The following is a 22077-nucleotide window of genomic DNA, read 5'->3' as shown; positions in this document are numbered from 1 at the left end:
GTGTTACTTTGTGCATGTTGTTACTTTTATTAATCTTTTACAAAGGATACCCTCGGAATTCATTGATTTACTAGTGTCTACTCATTTTGATCTTATTAGTGATTTTTGTGACCTAGAAATAAAGCAAACAAATCACACATTACAAACAGGAATAACTAGTAGTGCTTCAGTGTATCTAAATAACATTTTGAGTTTGTTCATTTTTAAAACAATACATTGTAATGCCTTACTTTTATAGTATTGCTTTGTAAAATCAGGCATCTTTAATATACATTAAGGTGTTCAACAAAAAACAAAACAAACTGTGATGTCAATAGTGAAGGCTATTTTGAAAACTGTTAAACTCGTAAGAGCTGAGGAAAGACAGAGGAACCAAGTCCAACTTTAGTGAAGCATTTATTCTGAACATCGTTATTTTCAAAACATTCCTATTAATACATCACAACAGCTTCTAATTCCAGACTTCCCAATCAACAAAAAAATTAAGAGACAAAAACAGGTCTGATAGGTGAACTTGGCGTCATTCAGAAGAACAGATGACTCTTAATATTCGTCACACTGAAACTGTAGAAGTCCTGAACAGACGATCCACCGCTGACCTCAGTCAAAGAGCTCGTCAAGGACACTGAGTGAGGTGTGACGTGTGGAAGGCTGCAAGCAAACAAGTTTTAGTTTTCAAGGTATGTTGTCCTTAATCTAGATTTAGGTTTATGTAACATATTTGTATACAAAGGGTATAAATATAGCACTAGAAGCAAAGTTCAAAACATCACACATGTGCTTCTTTTCCTCTCATCATAAATAGCCTTGTACATTTTTTTTTTCTGCACAGATCCTACAACTGTGGTCACTGAAGGACCAAAATGAATTTGTGGTGACAAGTATATGTTCTTTTTAAAGAATTAATTCATTTTGTACCTGACCAGGTGCTGTTAAAACAGATTACACAGTCATGAGAGAAAGTAGAGTAAATATGATGTATTTGGTTTTTTTTGTTCTTACCAGTGTGTATCCAGTGTCAGAGTCACTGTGATAATCTTCAATCTCATCCTCATCTCTTTCTGAGATGTCGTCTTCAATCAGGGAAAGCCTGCGAAGCACACACACAGATCCACTCTGTGATTATTTCTGGTTGAAAATAGCTTTTGTAAAATGAAACATATTCACAATTTAATAGTAAGTATTAAACAGTCTAAAAATCAGCCTTACAAGTTGAGGTGGGAGTTCAGGTCTTGCTGCCTTGGAGAGGGGGTGTTCTTGCTGGAGGAAGCCAGCCGTCTTTTGTTGGGTTTCACTTTTCGCATTTGTAACCTGGAGAACAGCAGAAGACAATTTTCCCACTTTACTGTCTACCTGCTGTATTCTGTGTCTATGATTATGCATTAATACACAGGGGAAATTAAATTTGTTTCATCATCAGCAAAACTCTGCAGGAGCTTTAATCTTCCTTCTTTTGCTGATTGCCCCTTTTGACCAGTAACACAGCACACAGAAAAGAGCAGGAACTGACATGAAATCATCTGACCATGGCAGTAATTTACAAATGCTCGAATCAGAGGCAGCAGATACTGCAGACATGCGGATCATAAAATTTTACTTACCCTGGGGAGAACTCATCCTCTGACTCCGGCTCAGTTAAGGTGCTGCTGATATCCGACTCCACGGGTCTTGGTTTCCTGGATGCCATCCGCTTGGTGGGCTGCTTCTGGACAGTGGAGGTGAGGGCTGGGGTGTGCAGGCTGCTCTGGATGCTGCTGTTGTTCAGCCAGGATCCTCTGGTGGTGGACGCTGAACCTGCAGGAGAGAGAAGTCACCACACAAGGTTTTTGATGATGACGCTTTAATTGACAAGGTAAAGTAGCAAATTTGCATTCTGCAGAATTCAGCAGATTCCCAAACACAAATGTACATGTGAAGTAAAAATACCAAAGAATAAATATTTTTAAGGCTTTCGAAATGTGAAGAATGCTATTAATTTTACATCACTGTATTTTGAACAACTATGACTGTAGACCGCCACTCAAAGTTATAAAAAGTTTGATTGATATTTGTGAAAATAGGATCTAAAATGTCCAGTTTTGCACTGTTTCTCTTAATGGTACCGAGTCATTACAGCAATTCCTGGACTCAAATTCAGATCAACTCCAAAAGTTACCACCCAACCCAAACCAACAACAGAAAGAAAATAATGGACACATGGTTCATGTGCTAAAAAGAAAAAGAATAATATTCTTGTTATTATAATTGATTATGATAAACGATTTCACAATTTGGGTTGAAATAACTGCTTTGTCCTGACATTTGGGTCACTCGTCCTCTGAATGGCCCCAAATATTAATCAATCCATTTTCTTCCACATATCCAGTTACATGGGGCGAACTAGCTAGCTGTCCACCCTGGTCAGCTAGCTAGTTCATCTCAGGGCTGCCCCAGAGAGACAAACAGAGGGCATGGGGACAACATGCAAACTCCACACAGAAAGGTGGATTCAAACCTTCTTGCGGTAAGGTGGTAGTGCAAACCAGTGCAGCAGTGTCATTGTTTTTCATCAATTTGTACATAACCTCATTGGCAAATAGTAGCTAAAACTGAAAATAATAATGAGACACTTCTTAGGATTAAAGAGCACTTCCTTGCCTTAAATCATGTCCAACAATCGTATACCTCTCCTCACCCTCTGACCATAAGACAGGGTAAGACTGAATTTTCCATTAAATTAAGTTAAATTAAATTGACTTCCCACTTCTAAGCATTTTTAAAAAATATTTATTGCTGCTATGACGTAGAGCATATCCATGCAGAGTGTTTTGTGTAGCATGTGCATCACCCTGAGCTGTGGTCCTCCTGCGTTTCACTACAGGCATGTCATGAGAAGGGACTTTGTCACCTCCCTGCTGTTCGGTGGCTTTAGAGGTGGAGCGAGCTTCCAAAGAACGCTGATACAGTTTGACTGGCGGCCAGGAGAGGGCAGCACTGGGACATGCCGATTTCAGAAACTCAGCTCTGGGAGGAGATGACAGAGAATCAGGATGGGACAAAGACTGAGGAAACCTTTGTTTGCATTTCAAACAGTTTCACTGGATTTGAGCAAATAATTGTGAATCTAAGTTAAATGAATAATATGATCAACGCAATGAGTATGTAACAAGAATGAAGACACTGTTTTATTTTGTTTTACCTGTAATATAATAATTCATGTGGATTCATGACATCACAAGTATTCTCTCTCAGACTGTTGCTAAGTGAGATTTTTTTCCTCCATATGTATAACATACAGAAATACATGTGCAGAAAAGCTGCAGTGTTACGACTGAGCATGTCTGTGTGTTTTTGCTTCTCACAGCTGGGCGCGGTCCGCCTGCAGTAACTTAAAACTGAACTCGCTGAGGATCTCCAAGAAGGCCACATTTGGATTTGGCTCCTCTCCCTCCTGTGGGTCCCGAAATGCGAAACGTATGCCGTCCCTGATAAAAAAAGACAACACAAACATAATCTCTTGACATAAAGAGAAACACAAAACGATAAACCAAAGTGTGAAGAATACTGTAATTTCTCTTTACAGTCCTCAAATCTGATGCTTTCTTACTAGCTCTGAGTTAATTATTACACACGATTTCTGGGATGAAGTAGTGTTTTTCTATGTGAAACTGTAGCCGCTTCTAAAAATGCTACCATAGAAGTAACAGAAAAAATAAATAGGTAAACTAGGTCATGGTAAGGTTGGCCTGTGTGCGTTTGTCAAGAGAAACGTGTTACTGACATGTGCAGGGCCACCAGTGGTTTGCGGACACGATGAAGATCAATGCCAAAGCTCATGGCAAGCCTCTTGGCCAAGTCTCTAATCTCAGTGAGATCCTGCCTGCTGTGGTGCTCCGTGAGCATCTCTGAAAACAGCTGAGCACACACAGACATGTTGCATAAAAGGCACGATATATATCTGGATATGCACAAACAAATTTTCTCTGTTGGTTAGTTAAGGCAGCAAACTTTTAAGTAATTCAAGTACTGGATGTAATTATAGAAGAGAACTCCCACATAACCCACGAAAATGAAGAACATGTGTTTTAATTTCAAATTAAGAGACAGTAAATATGTGCAGCTGGTTATTTAAATTGGAAAAACAACTCAGAATGTACTTCAGCTAACACACAAAGTCACAAAGTTTATTGTGTATGTGACACTCGTCCTTGCATACAAAAATGTCACTGATATGGAGCCCTGTATACTTTAGGTAGGTGTCTTATTAAAAACAAAAAAACAAAAAAAAACCTTTTTAATGTGAAAATTGAGGGAAAATCATCATCAGACTACTGTAATGTGCTTAAGTAACAAATGAAATGATAAACAGTAAAACAAACTGTGGGAATTTTTAACCATTAAATCTGGCCGACTTAGGTGATATCTGTTCCTGTCAGCAGTGTACCCACAAATATACAAAACCAGTTAACTGGCTATTTTTATAGTGAAGAAAACTCTAACTCTGTTATGCTTCGATTGGATAAGTCACAGCAAATCTTAAATATTGTTTGATTTATGACTCCCAAGTTGAAGAGTTTGAAAGCATCTACCCATCACGTATCTACTGCTGACTGAAACACTAATAACTTTGTGTTGTTTTTAGAAGACCAGCATGCACTTTTCATCTCACCTCTCTCCTTCTGTGCCCCCGCTGTGAGCCTCCTACACTGTGCCAGGGAGGCGCACTGCACAGTTTGATAACCTCTACACTAAATACAAAAGATTACAGTGACATGCAAGTGCACACCTGCTGCAGACTCAGACAGACAGTCTTGGCGCTCTGCACGGGGTTGATGAGCTTGCTCTTGCTCAAAGTCTCTTTGATGATGTCACCAAAATCCTTAAAGTACTAGCGGAAAAACAAACAAACAAACAAACAAACCAAAAACCAGAAAAACATCAAATCTATTTAATTAATAGCTCTGATAAATGTCTGAAAAAAATTAATCGGACCCACTCTGTTCTAGTCACCTGTGCCTCTTTTAGCAACCGTTCTCTCTGACTCATTCCCAGCACCTCGGTGGTTCTAAAACAGATTTTCTCACCCTCCTCCACGCTCTTACACATCCTCTCCATTATTACTTTTTTATGAATCTGCTTCCCGTCTTTCTATCCCAATTAATTCCCCCAAAGAATGTCAGTTCAACGACTGATCTCCAATTAGATTACTAAAGTCACGACTTTACCTTTTAACACATTTTGCCTACATTCACACACGACTGTGATACAGAAACAGTAAGAATTGTAATATATGTAAATGTAATGTGTTTGTGGTCATATGTGATAGGCTGGGCTGATAAAACCCAACAATCCCTCCACCTTGCTGTAGTGCTTGAAGACATCTGTGGCAGCAGTTAGGTCCAGCACCCCGTAGATGACCAGCTTACAGTAGCCAGCAAGTTGGTTGCGCTTTTTCTGAAGAAGACGTATCTTCATCTCCTCCTCGTCCTCAGCTAAAGAGGAGAGCCAGGTTGGCAGAAATGAGGAGTTAACAGTTTAGAAATGCAGAGACAGAGGGAAAGCATGCTGTGGGGCCTATAAGAGCATGAATGAAAGGGATATTTGGCAGAACATTATAAAATATGGAACAGAAAGTAGATACAGAAGAAGACTTAAAACAAGACATCAAAAACTATACCCACAGGCAGTGATGGGTAAAGTACTCTGGGTAGCTTCTGGCAGTGTTACAACTAAGCAGTTTCCAAAATATGGTACAAGCTAAGAAAAACTACATCCCTTTCATTATTCAGTTCATTCTGACATCTGCTAACAGTGTTGTCACTTTGTCAACACTGGCTGACAAAGCGACAAATTGCTTCTGGAAAGTATCACAGTTCATGCAAACATTTATTGAGAGTAGGCGTACATTTTTCAGTTGGTGTCAAGATACCATCGAGCTCAACGTCTTCGGTGTCAGTGAAGACGTAGTCCAGAAGGAAAGCGGCCAACTCGGACCGCAGAGAATCAGATGGCAGGTGGGCCAGTGCCTGGAGGGCGGGCTCGGAGCGGACTGAACCCACACTGTACAGCAACAGCAAGTCACATAACAGCTCAAATGCCTGTAAGAGAAGGACAGAATTTATGTTATCCAAATATCAAGACCCAGCTCTATATGACTCCGAAATTAAACTGATGAATAACTATTTAGTTTGTAAAGAAAATTATAGACTATAAATCTGATTATATTTGTTTATATGATGACAACAAAAAGAATAACATGATAAATTAACATATATATCTGTGTTTTAATACAAAAACATAACAAAAACATGCCAGGCATGACTAATTTTGTAAATGGTGAGCCAAACTAGAGTCAAAAGGTGGCACTTTAGGGTGGCACCACCTTGTTCCTTAGTCTCATCAACCGTCACAGATCGTCTATGGTTTCAAAACATCAAAGCTATCATCACAGGACTTTACTAACCTGAGTGTGATGCAATGGTGGCTGCATCCATCATTACACACAGGCCCAACATGTTTGAGTAAAACTTATTTTGTGTGTTTTGTGCTCTTCACTAAAGTTTGATTTTTTTAAAAGCCCAAATTTATTATACATCACAGTCTAACTGGTCTATGCTTCTTTTTTTTTTAAAAAAAATATAAGACTCCATTGCAATCATCTGCTGAAATGAAGTTTAAGTAAATAAAACAAATGCATTTTATCAGCTCATGGGTTTTGAAAAAAAAATCACTGCAAACAAAGCCTCACAAATCTTTTTAATCCTTTCACCTCCATACCACCAGGGCAGGTGTTTTTCCTGACAATTTCACACAGGCCAATATATTGTGCACCACTGTATACCATGTTCTCCATGGTTTGTTTACAGATACTGGACATCTCACTGAGACTTTGGTATAAACAGGACTGTGTAAATATTAAAAAATCAAAACCAATTACAGTGATTAACAAGCCACAATAATAAAGATAAAACAATTACTGTCCATCTCTTTGGAAACAGTTTGGCTTCAAGGAGTTGAGCAGCAGCAACAAATAAGGTTGCAAAGCAAAGGTTGAATAACACGATCGTTGAGTTCATGTTGAGTTACTGTTTTAAAGAATTGTAATCTGAGCATTTAACACATAATTATTATGATTTTTTACCAAACTGATTAGCCCCAGTAATTTCCAAGCACTTTTATTTCAAGTTATGCTTTGCCATGTCCCACAGGGTGATCTAGGTCTGTTGTTTTGGACTGATATCCTAAGATGGACTTTTGTCTCAGATAGCTAAGTGTAAAGTTGCCTTTAGTTAAAAAATGATATGGCTTCACTACTACTTCACATATGGGATTGGTGTGCACTGTAAAAAAAAAAAAAAAAGAAAAAAGGAAAAAAAGAAGAAGAAGAAAAAAGACCAAAAAAAAGAGCTCTTACTTGATCTCTGATATCTATCTGATTCAAAGGCAAACAATCCTGACAGACTCTGCAGAACGACCGCACCTCCTTCTTCAGGCGCTTCAGTTCTGCCTGGAGTGAGAGAGGCGCACAATAACAGAGGAAGACAGATTAAATATTTTCTTATCTTCTTACTAAGGCGTGTGTGTGTGTGTTGGCAGGGTTGGGGCAGTTAATTTTCTAACCTAGAAATTCAGCTCCTACACACCAACAACAGAAATCCTAATTAAACCACTTCAAGTGATAAGATTATTTTGGCTGCTCCCTTATTCACACAGGGTTGCCACAGCAGGTAGCTCGGGTAGCCCCTTTCTGCTATAGCTCAAAAGAGATTCGTGTCTCCTCCCAGACTTGGCCCAGGAAACTTTTGCTTTTGGCAAGCATGGAACCACCTGTTACAAGTAGCACCTCTACATCTTAAATTGTTGGTGACACAATCTTCAAGATACATCTTCAGAGTTTTAAAGGTAGAATCAAACACTCCCAGTCTCCTGTCTTTGTTAACTATGTCAAAGCAGTCTGTGACACACACACACACACACACACACACACACACACACACACACACACACACACACAAATCCCTGTTTATCTTTATCTAGGCCTTGTTACAGCCCCTCAGTTAATCAAGAAGCCGTTTTATCTCCTCTCCCATTATGATCCTTTTGGCTGAACTCATTATTTGAAACTTTGTTTAGAATGAGCATCCACCACTATAACAGTAATAATGTGATACCAATGGGAAAACACAATTTAAGTGCATATCACACAGGAAGAGAAAAAGCTGTGTGAGTCATCAATCAAAACATGAACAGACAAGGAATGAAAATAACTGATCAAGAGGAATGGATCAGGATGTGTTCTCTCTGGAACAGTGTTGAGAAAAACACACAAATGGCTGCATGAGTAATAATGACATGCTCAGTGTGTGTAAAAAATGAGTGAGAGAAAAACAGCAGAAAAAGTGAAAACGAGCTCAGAAAGACAGAATAGAAACTAAAGAGAAGCAAGAATGAGACAAGAAACAAGTGAAGACAATCAATAAGAAAAAGTGTGAAGCGGTGGGAAATAAATATCCGAGTGTCACTGTGGGCTCAGATGCACTCTAACAGACTGTTGCGTTAATTGCCTGCTGTCTGCGCAGCTGGTGAATTGTTCGACAACACAGACAAGAAAAGCTTAACAAACACACAAGAAGGCCACCAGCACGGTCGCCTAGGGCTGCCTGTGATGTGATAGCCATTATGAAAGTATTAATCATGCAGATTAGCTTATTTCATGCAGGTAGACTGACACTACCGGGACCCATAACCGAATGTGTGTCTGAGAATAAAGATTCAGATCATTTGAAACCTTGTTGGAGGACAAACAGCAGTTTTATAACATGAAACCAGCACCTCAGTTGGCTTGGAGTTCACCACATTCACTTTGGCCCACATCAGGTGAAAAGCTGCACACTTCATAGCTGGCACCATCAGCTGAAATGACACAAAAGAGAGTTAAAATTGACCTTCAATTAGAATAAAATGTTTTCCTTAAACTACTCCTGTACAAAAACCTAAAAACATGACATGAGAATTAAGGGATCACATTTTTAGCCTTGCAATTCATATGACATTCATGTTTTGTTAACTAGAAATTCATTACATTCCCCATTTTACTTATTATTTTCATAAAATGGCACTGCAATAGTCATGACATTCACAATCCTCCCCCTCAAATATGAAACATTGGCATAAACCTCCTTATCAAGCTCTCTGGATTCCATCCGGCTCTTCAGCAGCTCAAGACAGGAATCAAACAGCTTCCAGGCAGTCGGGTCCTTAGCACTGGAAATAATGCACACACACGCAATACAGTTACATACTTCTGTGTAAGAATTATTTAACACTATTGTCGCATGTATTATAACAGCATACCTGCTAAGGGCAGCAATCCTTTTTAAGGCAGTGGCTCCACTGTATTTGTCATCATCATCTGCAATACCCTAGGTCACAAACACAAAATGATACAGATAATAGTTCCACATAGATATTATTTCAGTTTTTGTTTCCAGTTTTCATCATACATCATTATTAGTATTTCAGTAAAACTAAATAAAACTCATGCAATACTACACCAATCCAACATGAAAAACCCCAAACTAAATTCTTGTAAAGTTTCTGATCTATTTTCTTTCATAAATACAACTGATATTAAACATGTTTCATATGAGTCATACCAACATAATTAAACTAAAAGAGCACAGCTTTCAGACTGCTTTAAATGCCACCCCCCACCCACGTGCTTTGCAAGCCTTCTGTTTACAAAGGGCAGCCAATCATAACAAAGCCAGCTTAAAGGGAAGAGAGACAAATTAGCTATATTGGCTTGACAGAGGATGAACTGAGGGGCAGCAACGAGGCCCAATACAAGCTTTTAATTAAGATTATTTTACAGTGAATCAAGCAAAGCTACTCTAGTCCAAGACATGAAAATATGGAGATAAAAATAAGCACAGTACATCCCCTTTAAACTATATTAGAAAGACTAAGTCACTAAGGATTTTTTGAGGAATCTCTGTCTTTGTAAGATAATACATACAGAAAATACATAATAATGTATGTAAGTATGTATATCTTATATACATAAGTAAATTTGTATTTATTTAGCACCTCCCAAAACCAGGATTACAAAGTGTTTCACAAAAAACCAAAAAAACCCCAAAACAAAACAGAGGATTAAAAAAAAGAAAATATAATGTATTAAATTTCAACAAAACTTGCATTTAAGTATAAAGTATGCACAATATAAAATGTATCTGCTGGTATGCAAGCATCACTGACACTCTCTCCAACCTGGAGCAGGTCATTTACGTAGGTGCTGAAACATTCGGTAAGGACATCAAACAGCTGACTGAATGCCAGTTGTGCGCGGGAGGAGAAGGTGTAGCAGTCGGAGCTGAGCGTGCTGGCCAGGTGGGCGCAAGCCTCCAGTACGGCGACCTCTGTGTGCTTCTCCACAATGCCACATACCTGGGACAGCAGCAGGTCCAAATGCTGAAGAGAAGAAGTAGAATATGAATGTAGTGCTTAGGATAGTAATTATTTAAAGGTAAATTGCTTGACCTCCCACTCAAGGACACTGAACTGAACCACTGGTTCAGCATCTGGCTGAGGAAATCTATAACTGCAGGCAAGCTTAAAACTCACAGCTGTCATGACCTGAAAGTCAGCCACTGTTTAACTGTAGACCTGACAGGCTTCAGTTCATTTTCCTCTAATATTGGAATATTATATTTGCATTAATATTAAGATGCTAAATCATAAAAGAACAGTGAAGCCAAAATAAAAGAAATAAAATTGTCTTTGAGCATTGGTAGCCTCTTTTTCTCTTTAAGCCATTAAGTTTAACTTCTCCGATTTCTTTATATTATTAGCATATAATTCACATTGAGCGTGCACTGTAACTTGGATACTAAATAAGACAAAAAAAACTATAGAAGCACAAATATTTTCTAAATATATTTCATTACATATTGACGATAATAAACACATTTCTGGTCCTCCTACCTTTTCCAGCCACTGAGCGCTGCTGTACATCTCCAGGTCAAAGTACAGGGGAGCTTTGAGGAGCAGTTTCACGTTCCTTGCATCCGCCGAGTACTGCAGGTCAGTATAAACATAAACTCTTCTTTAAAAATTTAAAGCAACAATAAAAAAAAAGCTGAATATTTGTATTTAAATGAACCTTGGCAAGCAGCTGTGGCAGTAAAGGGATGAAGTGTGTTGTGATGCGTCTCTTGTCTTGTTCCTGGATTTTCTTATCCTTCATACTGAGGTTCTAATCCCACATGACCATTCAGCAATCAATCACAGGCAAGATTTGTTTAGTGGAGAAAATGTGCAAAATGTGTCACAAAATATTTAATTTACAGCCTCCACTGTTCCATTAAACACAAGCCACACAGCATTATTCTTGCATTTGGATGTGTCACCACCTTTTTGCCCTGAGTTCTCCCAACAGGTGGGGTTGCCTGTGCTGCCTGTCTGATCACACACATCATCAGCTCTATGAGCACCCCCTCCTCCTCATACATCAGTTCTGACAACACAAAAACAGACAGTTGAACAAACAGAGTAGGAACAAAAAGGAGCAGCTATCACTAACTTGCCATTTTTATTGGTGCTGGGGAAAAATGGCTACGTGCTTAGACTCATACTCTTGTCATGTTTACAGTTTTATCTTGTTCCTCACCATCATCTTGTAGCAGGAAAGTGGTCATTGTCTCCCAGTCTCTCAGCTCAGATCCTGCCACATGCCAAAGGCTGTCCACCAGATATGACCCATGCTCATGGAACTGTTAGGAGAATGGATCTTTTAGCATGTGTCTAAACTACTACTCCACATCAAAGGAGTCAGGTGAGGTGGTTTGGATATCTGATAAGGATGCCTCCTGGGTGCCTATTTGGCAAAGGTGTTTTTGACATTATACTGGGAGGAAGCCCCATATAAGACCCAGGGCAAGCTGGAGCAATTACATCTCTTAGCTGTCTCAGTGCCTCAGTGTCACCCCAGAGGAGCTGGAGGAGGTGGCTGTGGACAGCAAGCTCTGGGCGTATCCCCGAGACTGCTGCCCCCAGACTAGCAGCAGAATATGGTTGGATTAATTTTTTCATAAGAAAATTTTACAGTGTGTTAATAAGTATTATACAGTCTCTATATTTGAAATTAAGTCAGAGTTAAAGCATGTCCTCCTGTGTCTGTGCTGGTCAAGACTAGTTTCCCTGATGTTAGACAGATGTTTAGGGTCACCATTTGTCAATCTATGAACTCTTGCCAGAAAGCTGATGCGTTCACAGAAAGGTTAACAAGTTTGACCAACTTGAGTAACATCCACTTGGCTCCGCTCTGCATTTTTGTACTTTCATATCGCCTTAAATTCCAAACAGAGGAGAATGAAAGAGAGGGGGCATAGAGAGAAAGAAATACTACCTCACTCTGGATGTAGAAGGAGATGAGGATTTGAAAAAAGGCTGCATTGTTGGCTTTGTCATTCTCCTGGCTGTGACTGGTAATCACACTTTTCAGCCTAACATATACACATAAAATAAAAAACAAGAACATTTTACATAATATTAACTAAACATACAGGTGAAATTATGCAAATGAGATTGGTCAATTATAAATGAAACTACATGTTTGTATAGAATTTCCACTTTATTTTTGAGGGTCAGTAATGAATTAGTAAATCCAACAAAAATTAGAACATTTTTGTAAAAGATAATCAAAGGGAAATATGCAATAAATAAATAAATAAATAAACAGCAACATTTCCACTTCTGTAAATTTATGTGACCAAGTGGGGTTAAAGCGTACTTGTTGTACAGGAAGCCACCAGCTGCAGATGCCAGACCTCGGTGTGAAGCGTAAACCAGTGGATAAATGTGGCCACACTCCTCTTCGTCCAGTCCTTCATCTGTTCTCCTGCAAGTACGCACAGAAAAATGTATTGAACAACTGAGGTACATACACTAGATAAAGAAGATGACAAACATTTCAAAAACCAGCAGTTTCAGTTCATTTTTGTTCATCTTTTTGATTTCCCCTAAAAACATCTAATTTCACTGCAGTCAGAGGTGTGAGATATTGGCAAGCATTAGATCACGACTGATGCTATGAATCATCAGCAATCATGACCAAGCAGACTGCAGGAGTTATGTGGAACCATCACATATGTTGGTTGAGTAAGCATCTTTGTATTTAAAATAAGAAACTGGGTGTTAAAGTTTCTTATTCTGACTTCTAAACGAATGCTAAATGTGCGAAAACAAGACTGAATCACAGAATTGGATATGACTTTTCTGTGATGCAACTCAAAAGTATACACTTCCGGCATTAAAATGTGCTATATTTGGTATACTTTGAGCTCCAACTTTTCCTCAGATAATGAGAACAAAGCATGGGGACGAGAGAGAAAAAGCCCTTTACTGTTGGATCAGCAGCAGCAGATTGACCACTTCCACTGCCACGTCTGGGTCCTTGTCCAGCACCATGCTGAGAATCCTCTCCTAAACACACACAGACATTTAGATATGCAGTGGCACATAAACAGAATACTGTTCAATCATGCCAACAGACATTCGGTAGATATGCATAATGCACCCACATCAACAGACATACATGCACACACACGAGCCCCATCATTAGGCACTAAGCCATGGCATAAATACCATTTATCTGCTGCAGCACATGTGGCTTAGGAGGGTTTTTATATGTTTGAAAAGAGCTTATTAACCATCAGTAATTGGCAGCAATTAATGCACCCAGACATATGCCCAGACAAAGGATGAAACCATAACAACAAACAGGAATGGTGGAAAAAAAAAATCCCTCAAAAGGGAAGAAAATACAGGGAGGAGGCACAAAATACTGGGAGGGAAGACATAGGCAGACAACAAAATAGAAACAATAGAAAAAGCTGAAACAATAGATTAAAAGCAGATGCTGAGACAGGCAGACAGTCAAGGGGGAGAAAGAAAAGAGGGAGACAAGAAGAATTAAATGGGCCGAGTCCAATCCAGAGGGATGCCTCACTTTAAATCTGCTGGTGAAAAGCTCCAGGCGCCCAATGAATTCCTTCTCCTGGTACAGACCCTGCAGGGCACGCACACACTGCAGACGCACTGGACTTTGCTGAGGGGGAGGAAAAAACAGAGTATGGTAACACTCTTTCTATAACCTGAATACAGACTTGTGCTCAAGCCTGTACATAGTGGAATTTCTCTTTGTGAAAATGTGAGTCTTCCTTTGTCTGTACATATTCTGCTATGGTGTAGTATGTAGGAAGTCTACAAGAGCATGAATACCAAAACCAAAATTGAAGGTTCTCATTGAGGAAAAAAAGGAATTTCACATATAATTACTTCCATCTCTACTGTTGGTTGCACTCAGTGACAAATGATGCTGTTTAATGTGAACAAAGGGATGACATTACAGGAAGTTGTCAGGGTTTTTAATATTCCACCCTTCACCAGAGAAAAAAAACAATCAACTTTTTAAGCTGAAATTAAGCTTAAAATACATATTTGTTTATAGAATGGTCATAAAGGACAAGACAGCACCTAGACTTTGCTATAACTATTTGCAGACAAACAGTGCTTACATGCAGTCACCCTTCCAAAAGTCAGTGGACATACACTTTTTGTCCTCTCTATGTGTGTATACCTTGTCATGCATGGTCCATCCCAGATATTTAAGACATCCGTCATTAAGGAAGTCCTCAGGGTCCATTTTCAACCAAAGGCCCAACTCTTCAATACACACTGCCCGGATCTCAGGCAATTGGTCCCGATAACGATGCACAAACACACCACGGAAAGAGGCATTCATCATGGAGGACAGCTCCTCTCTGTTTTCTCGCAACTACAACACACAAATATCAAACAGAGCCACTCAGACACACACATACTGTACAGAAAGACTAAATAAATGAGTCTACCAGGACTCCAACACTGTCGGTATATATTGATCTGCTGTGGTAACCATCTTTTGCTGAAGTGGGCAGAATAAATAGCAACGACCAGTCCTTATAGAACAAAAGGTGATAACTCTGATGATTATCAGATTAACATAGACACAAAACACTGTATAAATGCTACTTTACATATTTTACTATTCCTCACAGAGCATGCACTTCCTGTTGTCCCTGTACTTGCACAACTCAGAATTAACATGAGCAGTAAATCGGACAAGCGGAAGAGAATGGATGGATGGATATTTTGTTAGTAAAATACAAACTATTTCAAACACGACAGCCATTAAACAACCTGGGCAACAAGAGAAGAAAATGTTGGTGTAGTGGTGCCAATAACTAAATTATTTTAAGGGATATTTGCAAAAAATGTTCTTCAATTACTTTTTTCCTAAAGCAGATATCACAGCTTTAATGTTGTGACCGAAAAAGTGGCTTTGTCTCTAAACTTGTCTTGTTTTTCTTTGTGTGTCTACATGTGTCACCTCTCTAACGGTGGCCTGCAGTTCCTCCAGTCTGTCAGAGGCTCTGTCGTGCGCCCTCTTGCTGTTTTCCGTGTTGTATTGCTGCTGGGTGGTCTGCAGCTGAACAGAAACTACTACAGCTACTTCCACCAACCCGGTCATCAACTTTATGGCTAGCAGAGGAAAACATGGAAATAGAAAAGTCTATAAAGTACTTCTCAAACAACATATTATTGCAGAAGGTGTATGTACTTTTTATTGACAAGTACAAAAGCGCAAGTATATTCTTACCAAAAATCAAACCTACCCAGACTAACCTAATTTTTGATATGCTGCTAAGCTTTATTTTACCTATTTTTTCCCCAAGACAAACCTATTAATTAACACACTGCATTAGCAGATTAAAGGCACTCTATGTATCAAATACAAAAGTAAATTGCACTGAACTACCTTTCCTTAATCATGGCAAGAGTTCTGTTTAAAAACTATGCTGTTGTAAGTATTTGTATGCCTTTCTTTTTTTATACACATGAATCAGATTGCTCACCAAGCAGGGTACTGGTGTGTCTGAAGGCTCGGACCTGGGAGTCTGAGAGGCCGGTGAGCAGAGCCAGCAGGGAAGGGAAGAGGTATTCATCATAAACAAGGCTATTCCGACAGGAGCGCACAAGAACCCTAGCAAACTCACACAGGCCTGCTTTGAAACGCTTCAGCTGGGGCCCTGGAGTGCACAGAGGGTAGTTCACTGAATCCTGGAATTAAAGGGGGAGGAAGCAGAGAGACAAAGAGCTTTAAGCTTCCTATTCTATGCTTCATGTAGCTATCTGAAGCACAAACTTCTGGTTTGTTCTGCTAATGACAATTACATCAGTGGAAAACCAAAGTGATTAACTCATTAATGTGTCCATTTATCAGCATTAAATTTTAATGAGAGTTTTCCATCATGCTGTGCTCCAACCTTCAGATCACAATCTCTTGAGACATGAAGGCTATTAAAGTTTCTGAACTAATTCCAGAAGGATTATTTGTAGGGAGAGGACAGACAAAGACTACAAACTAGATTCAAACTTTCATTCCTGTAGGAACAAGCTTTATATTTTAAATACATTTTAACCAAACTATAGCTGAACTGTTTTCTTCCCCTTTCCCTCACCTCATTGAACTCTTTGGTTAGGGTGCTGATGATCTCAGCATTCTGCATGCTGTCAAACATCTTTCTGGTAACAACACCTGGACATGAAAAAAGTTAAAGGATAAAGAAATGTTCCAGATTTGGAAATTAAGTGACCCCCCCCCCCCCAGATGAACCTAATATTACAATACTTAGAATACTTCACCTAGTAATAATTTCATCTACACGATTTCCTCTCATTTTCATTCCACTTTTACAAAATATCAGTTTTCTCGTCTCAACATTGCATCATTGGGTTACTAGCAGAAACGCTATTGATGACTGAGTCAAAATTTCAATCTCTAAAACTTTCACCCCCTCCCCCTCTACTACCCATCTTCTGGCCTGTCTTTTAACCTCTGACCTTTGCATCCGCAGGACTGAACAATGAAGTTGATGAGCACCAGCAGTCCCGCCTCTCGGCTCCGCTTATAGCTGTCCAGCCACTCGTCTACCACCGTCTTAAGATTAACAGGGAGAAAGCAGCCAGTGAAAATGCTTCATTCAGATCAAAGAGCAGATACACACGTTAAGAATATATCAATCAAACAACATTATTGATTTCAGCTTAAAAACTGGCTTTTTATATGCTCTGCACTATAAGGCGGGGGCTTTTTATTTCCTGGTTAAATCTATTAAATTGCAGTTTTTACCAACAACTCTGTATTGCAGACACCCCTTCAGAGAAGCCATTCTCTTGATATTGGAAGTGTAACCTATTGTAAAGCAGTCAAATTTAGCTGAGAACTGTGAAACCTTTTCAGAACAGATTTCTTGAACTTCCATTTGCCAGAATTTCTGAATGTGCATAATGAGCCTCCCCCCAGAGTCCCCATCTGCATTGTCTTGCAGTTCTACACTGTAGTGACAGACTATTTATTACTGTATTTCTTTTGTTATGCGGCCTTTCTTTTGTAGTCTTTACCCAAAAGCAGCTATAGCAAGAACAATACTTGGGATAGACAAGTGCTGTCAATCATTGACTACATGGTCCAGTGAGAACACCCGTCTCTCTTAATGTATCAGAGTCACTTCTGTAGGATCACATCAATCAGCCACTGACAGCACATGATAACCCCTCATTGTCAGCTTGTTTCTCTTATAATTACACATGCCTCATTCAGCACTCCCTCCCTTCATGTGTTTATCTCTAAGCTACCTTCCTCCTTCCTTCCACACTCCTCTGCTTGGGGTTTGCTCACCACCATGGCACTCTTTCCAGAGCAGACAGCATCATAGATATCCTTTGCGCTGATAATCTGGCTCTCCTCGTTCATGCTCCTAACAGATCTAGCAGAGAGCTGCATGGATGTCCCCTGGGAGACGGATTGTGGGGAAGGACCTGGAGGGGTGGGAACTGAGCTGCCACCGGGGCTGGACATCCCCTTCAGTGCAGCATTATGCCTGGTTCTCTTGGGTGGCTTGAGATGAAAGAGATTTATTTAGGGATTTAGAATGCATTTTGCTTGTCATCTGAACTAGCAACATGCCAAAATAAAGTATATTAGACATCTATTATAGTGTTGTTGTCTTTTTGCTGATGACACAGTGATTACCAGTTTGGCCACAGAACCTGGAGCAAAGTATTGTGGATATCTGGATGACTTTGATGTTTTACTTCAGTTAAACACCAAGAAAACAAAAGATTTTTTTAAATTTTAGTGCTATCAGGCAGAGACAACAACAGGTAGTGGTAAGTGGTAACTGTACTGAATTTGTAAATGAATACAAATACATAGGGATAGTGATTGATGAAAAACTATCATAGGAATCAAGCATAAGTGTCATTTAAAAAAAAAGGATTATAACATTTATACTTAATGTGAAAGTAGAGTCAGTTTGATGTGGGCAGATATATATTGTTCTTTTTTTTTATTGGTAATTTGCTGGGAGCACTAACTTTTTGTTTTACTGCCTTTTTGTTTTACTGCAATCTTACCTCCCTTACACGGGAGGCACGTCAGCAACAATACAGTCAACAAGTCAGCAACTTTGGGAAGGGTGGTGTAAAAGGGGTGAGAAACCATCAGTGATGAGTTACAGGCTCTTCATGGTGAATACAAAATCAGAATGGACATCTAAAGCTCAGAGGTCTTTTATACCTAGTCGCATATTTCTGATGAACAAGTCTAGGTGACATGATATGGATGTGGATGTTACTTGCAGATAGCTGCATTTGACTTTTGCTGATGCTTCTGCTAATGTCTTTAATCTTGATGAAAAACCCAGTGACAATATGACAAACTAGTATACTTTTAGCATCAGTTCAAAGCCTGGATGAATGGGGAGGATTGCATCAAGGTAGGGCATATGGCCACCAAATGAGGATCATTAAGAATGTGGAGACAAAGTTTGAGAGGCAAGCTTGAAATGGTTTTGACATGTGCAGAGGAGAGATAATGGCTACAATGGACAAAGGATGTTGAATATGGACCTGCCAGACAGGAGGAAAGAGGAAGACCACAGAGAAGGTTCATGGATGTAATGAAGGAGGACATGCAGAGGGCAGGTGTGACAGGGGAGGATGCTAGGGACAAGGTGAGATGGAGGCAGATGATCTGCTGTAGCAACCCCTGAGGGGAGCAGCCAAGAGAAGAAAGCGAATAGCTGTGGCTGTAATGTCTTTTCTGTTGTAGTTGTATTCGTCTGACAGTCGCCAAGTGACACAAATGGAATTTCTGAAAGGTCTATAAATACAACATTTGCAGCTATTGTGATGGCAGATTTATCTTTTACAATCACTAATAAAAAAGCAGAAAGTTATTTTAAAGAGAAAACAAAAATCTACCTGCTTAGATACTGCTGGTTTTCTTCGCTTTGTTCCTTTCATGGTGGCCTCATAGTCACTGCCTGAGTCAGTGGGGGACTCTAACTCCTCAAGACTAAAAGACAAGGGAAATAATTGACAAGTTAGACAAAGAAATTCAGCTTTACTGTGGTGAATTTAAATGAAGGGTGATAAGAAAACAGGCAGGTATCATTATGAAAAAGTAGAATTATTATACAACCCTTAAGCTATTAGCTTCAGCCAGAGCACCCAGAGCATTAGTAGCAACTTTCACAATGCTTTTTAATAAGAACGCTGTCAAATTAGAATTATTATTTTAATTTCTCTTAACCTTTTGACATTTTAACACAAAGTATCAGCATTACCTGTCCAAAGCTGAACTTCCACTTGCCATTTTGGCTGAAGGAATGTACCAGACTCACTTTATTCAGGAGTGGAAGCTGTGAAGAAAGATACAGTATAAAATAAAATTAGCAAGATGACAAGCTAAACTTCATTAGCCTGTTTGATAAACATTTACTAAACTTATGAAGCTCTTAAGACGCATTTAAAGAATTTCAAATGAAACTACTCAATAGCCACCACTAGCAGATTAAGGATATCAGTTTACCACCTGATAATATAGTTAGTGTTGAGTAATTTTCTGCCTTGGCTAACTTTTCTTCCTCGTAAACTGAGAACTGCCGAAAGCGCGCCGCTGTGGACTGTTACTAGAAGGTGATTGGTCCTAGCAGAAAATAACTCGATGTTCATTGGTCAATTCTTCTGCATGGTTGTCTAGTAGTATTGGCAATAAATGGAACCAGTTAAACATATCTCCGTGACTCGCAACCCTTTCACCTTGCAGCTAATTTACTCTTGTGTTCATATAGATAGTTTTCATTATGTATATTGTGTTCATAGGTTTCATGGTTGCATCTATAGCTTGTAGCACCCTGAGGTGGTTGACTGGTCCCTGCCCCGCCACCGCAGGATCCTCACCCCTCAGTTCCCAGTTGGTCCATTGTTCTGTGTTTGAAAGGCTGTGACCAGCGTCAAAACAGCCTGGGTGAAACACAACTTCTGGTCTTCACCTTCAAAATAAAATATTGATGTTCTCATGTAAATCACATGAGATTACTCTAAAGCAGGGGTCTCAAACTTAAATGAGCCGTGGGCCACTGCTGGTACGGTCATTTCATTGGAGGGCCACTTTAGTGTACAAGTAGTACAAAAAACCCGAAAAATAAGAAAACATCCACAAATATTTGCGAAAATTTTTGTGTTTTGTTTGTTTTTTAAAATGTCAAATATTGCATAACCAGACAAAACTGCAAATGTGAACGGAATGTACTTTTTCTTACTCTTAACTGAAGCCTTTCATCAAACTACCAAATAAACAAATTGGTACTCTCTTTCTGGCCAAACATGTACTGCTATATTTTGTTCGCATTTAACAAAATAAAAATGGAGACAAGTGTACACATTAGTTTTCTTTACAAATAACTCTCTCACTGAACTGATACAGCCAATGATTACAAAACAATAATGCAGACTGTCATATAACTAATATTAGACCATGTGCACTGTTTCTCTGGGAAAAGGGATCCTCTTGTCCAACATATTAGGGCAATATCCCACATGAACGGTGACTTATGGATGCATTCATAGTGGAATTCAAAGATGATCGACAGAACAGCCAGTGAAATAACAGTTAGTTAATAGCAGTTATTGCAATAGAAAATGTAAAAGCAGGGGAGTATAAAGACAAACTTTAGCTTCCATGTATGCTGATAAATCCTCTTTCAGCTGCTCCCTTTAGGGGTCACCACAGTGGATCATCTGCCTTCATCTGTCTCACCTTATTCCTAGGATCCTTCTCCATCACATCAGTCCTCTTCATGTCCTCTTCCACTAAATCCATGAATCTTCTCTGTGGCCATCCTCCTGCCTGGCAGCTCAATCTTCAATATCCTTTGTCCAATATCCCTCCTCTGCACATGTAGCCTTGCCTCTCTAACTTTGTCTTCAAACTGTTCAACCTGAGCTGTCCCTCTCATGTACTTAGTTTAACCTTGTCCATTCTCATCACTTCAACTGAAAATCTTAGGATCTTAAAGCTGCTCCCTCCTATCTTTTTGTCAGCATTACCATTTCCAAACCATAAATCATAGCAGGACTCACTAATGTCTTATAAAAAAATTCTCTTGGACCCTTGGTGCTGTCCTTCTGTCGCAAATCATCCCTGACTCTTCTCCACCTACTCCACCCCCTTTTCACTGTCCGTTGCTTGGATGGTTTGCCCCAGGTATTTAAACTCATCCACCATCTCTGCTCCTTGCAGCTCCACTGTTACATCTGTCTCCTGCTCATTCATTTACTCTTATTTAACTTGAGGTAATTTTTTTAAAAATCACTTACGCATACATCAGTTTTTGCACTATTGTGGCACTTCTACTTTAGTTATACTCTTTATCTATTGTAGACTACTATTTGCGCTGCTGCTGTAAAACAATTTCCCTTGTGAAATGAATAAAGTATGAATCAAAATTGGGACTCTTTCTTTCAAATGCTCAAAAATTGTAATAAAAACATGATTATACGGTTGTTGTTTTTGTTATGTCCTTACGTAGTCTTTCTGGCTGTCCCATCAACTACAAGCCTCCCCTTTTATTTTGACAGCAGTCCTCCTTCCGGTATCACCCTGGTTACGTCCCGAGTGTTTGACGCAGTTTGCCTGTCAGATGA

At 39.3% G+C, this 22077-nt stretch overlaps 1 protein-coding gene across 1 annotated transcript; it reads right to left on the bottom strand.

Annotated features, from left to right (window-relative positions):
* Positions 1-328: 328 nt before the first annotated feature.
* Positions 329-21706, bottom strand: LOC134634037 (cohesin subunit SA-2). The gene is made up of 31 exons (XM_063483068.1): positions 21594-21706; positions 19351-19444; positions 17765-17983; positions 16927-17023; positions 16545-16621; positions 15939-16143; positions 15413-15564; positions 14621-14818; positions 13991-14089; positions 13385-13464; positions 12773-12880; positions 12389-12485; positions 11651-11753; positions 11391-11497; positions 11144-11236; positions 10966-11058; positions 10252-10452; positions 9334-9401; positions 9156-9243; positions 8812-8892; positions 7394-7486; positions 5909-6077; positions 5338-5471; positions 4766-4867; positions 3761-3894; positions 3342-3464; positions 2828-3003; positions 1602-1788; positions 1210-1311; positions 1003-1090; positions 329-651 (listed from the first exon to the last, which is right to left on the bottom strand). The coding sequence occupies exons 1-31, from the start codon at positions 21704-21706 to the stop codon at positions 601-603; spliced, it is 3732 nt and encodes a 1243-aa protein (XP_063339138.1). The 3' UTR covers positions 329-600.
* Between the last annotated feature and the right edge of the window lie 371 nt (positions 21707-22077).

Source organism: Pelmatolapia mariae, linkage group LG2 (genome assembly GCF_036321145.2).
Source record: "Pelmatolapia mariae isolate MD_Pm_ZW linkage group LG2, Pm_UMD_F_2, whole genome shotgun sequence".
NCBI classification, from domain to species: Eukaryota; Metazoa; Chordata; class Actinopteri; order Cichliformes; family Cichlidae; genus Pelmatolapia; species Pelmatolapia mariae.
This window is presented reverse-complemented; position numbering and strand designations above follow the sequence as displayed.

Excerpts from the sequence above, each read along its gene's own strand:
- LOC134634037 (XM_063483068.1), bottom strand. The coding sequence starts at position 21,706 with ATGAATGAGCAGGAGACAGATGTAACAGTGGAGCTGCAAGGAGCAGAG. Across the intron at positions 6,078-7,393 it reads AGATAGATATCAGAGATCAA|GCATTTGAGCTGTTATGTGA; the intron begins GTAAGAGCTCTT and ends CTTCTCTTACAG. Across the intron at positions 3,465-3,760 it reads CCACTGGTGGCCCTGCACAT|GGACGGCATACGTTTCGCAT; the intron begins GTCAGTAACACG and ends TTTTTTTATCAG.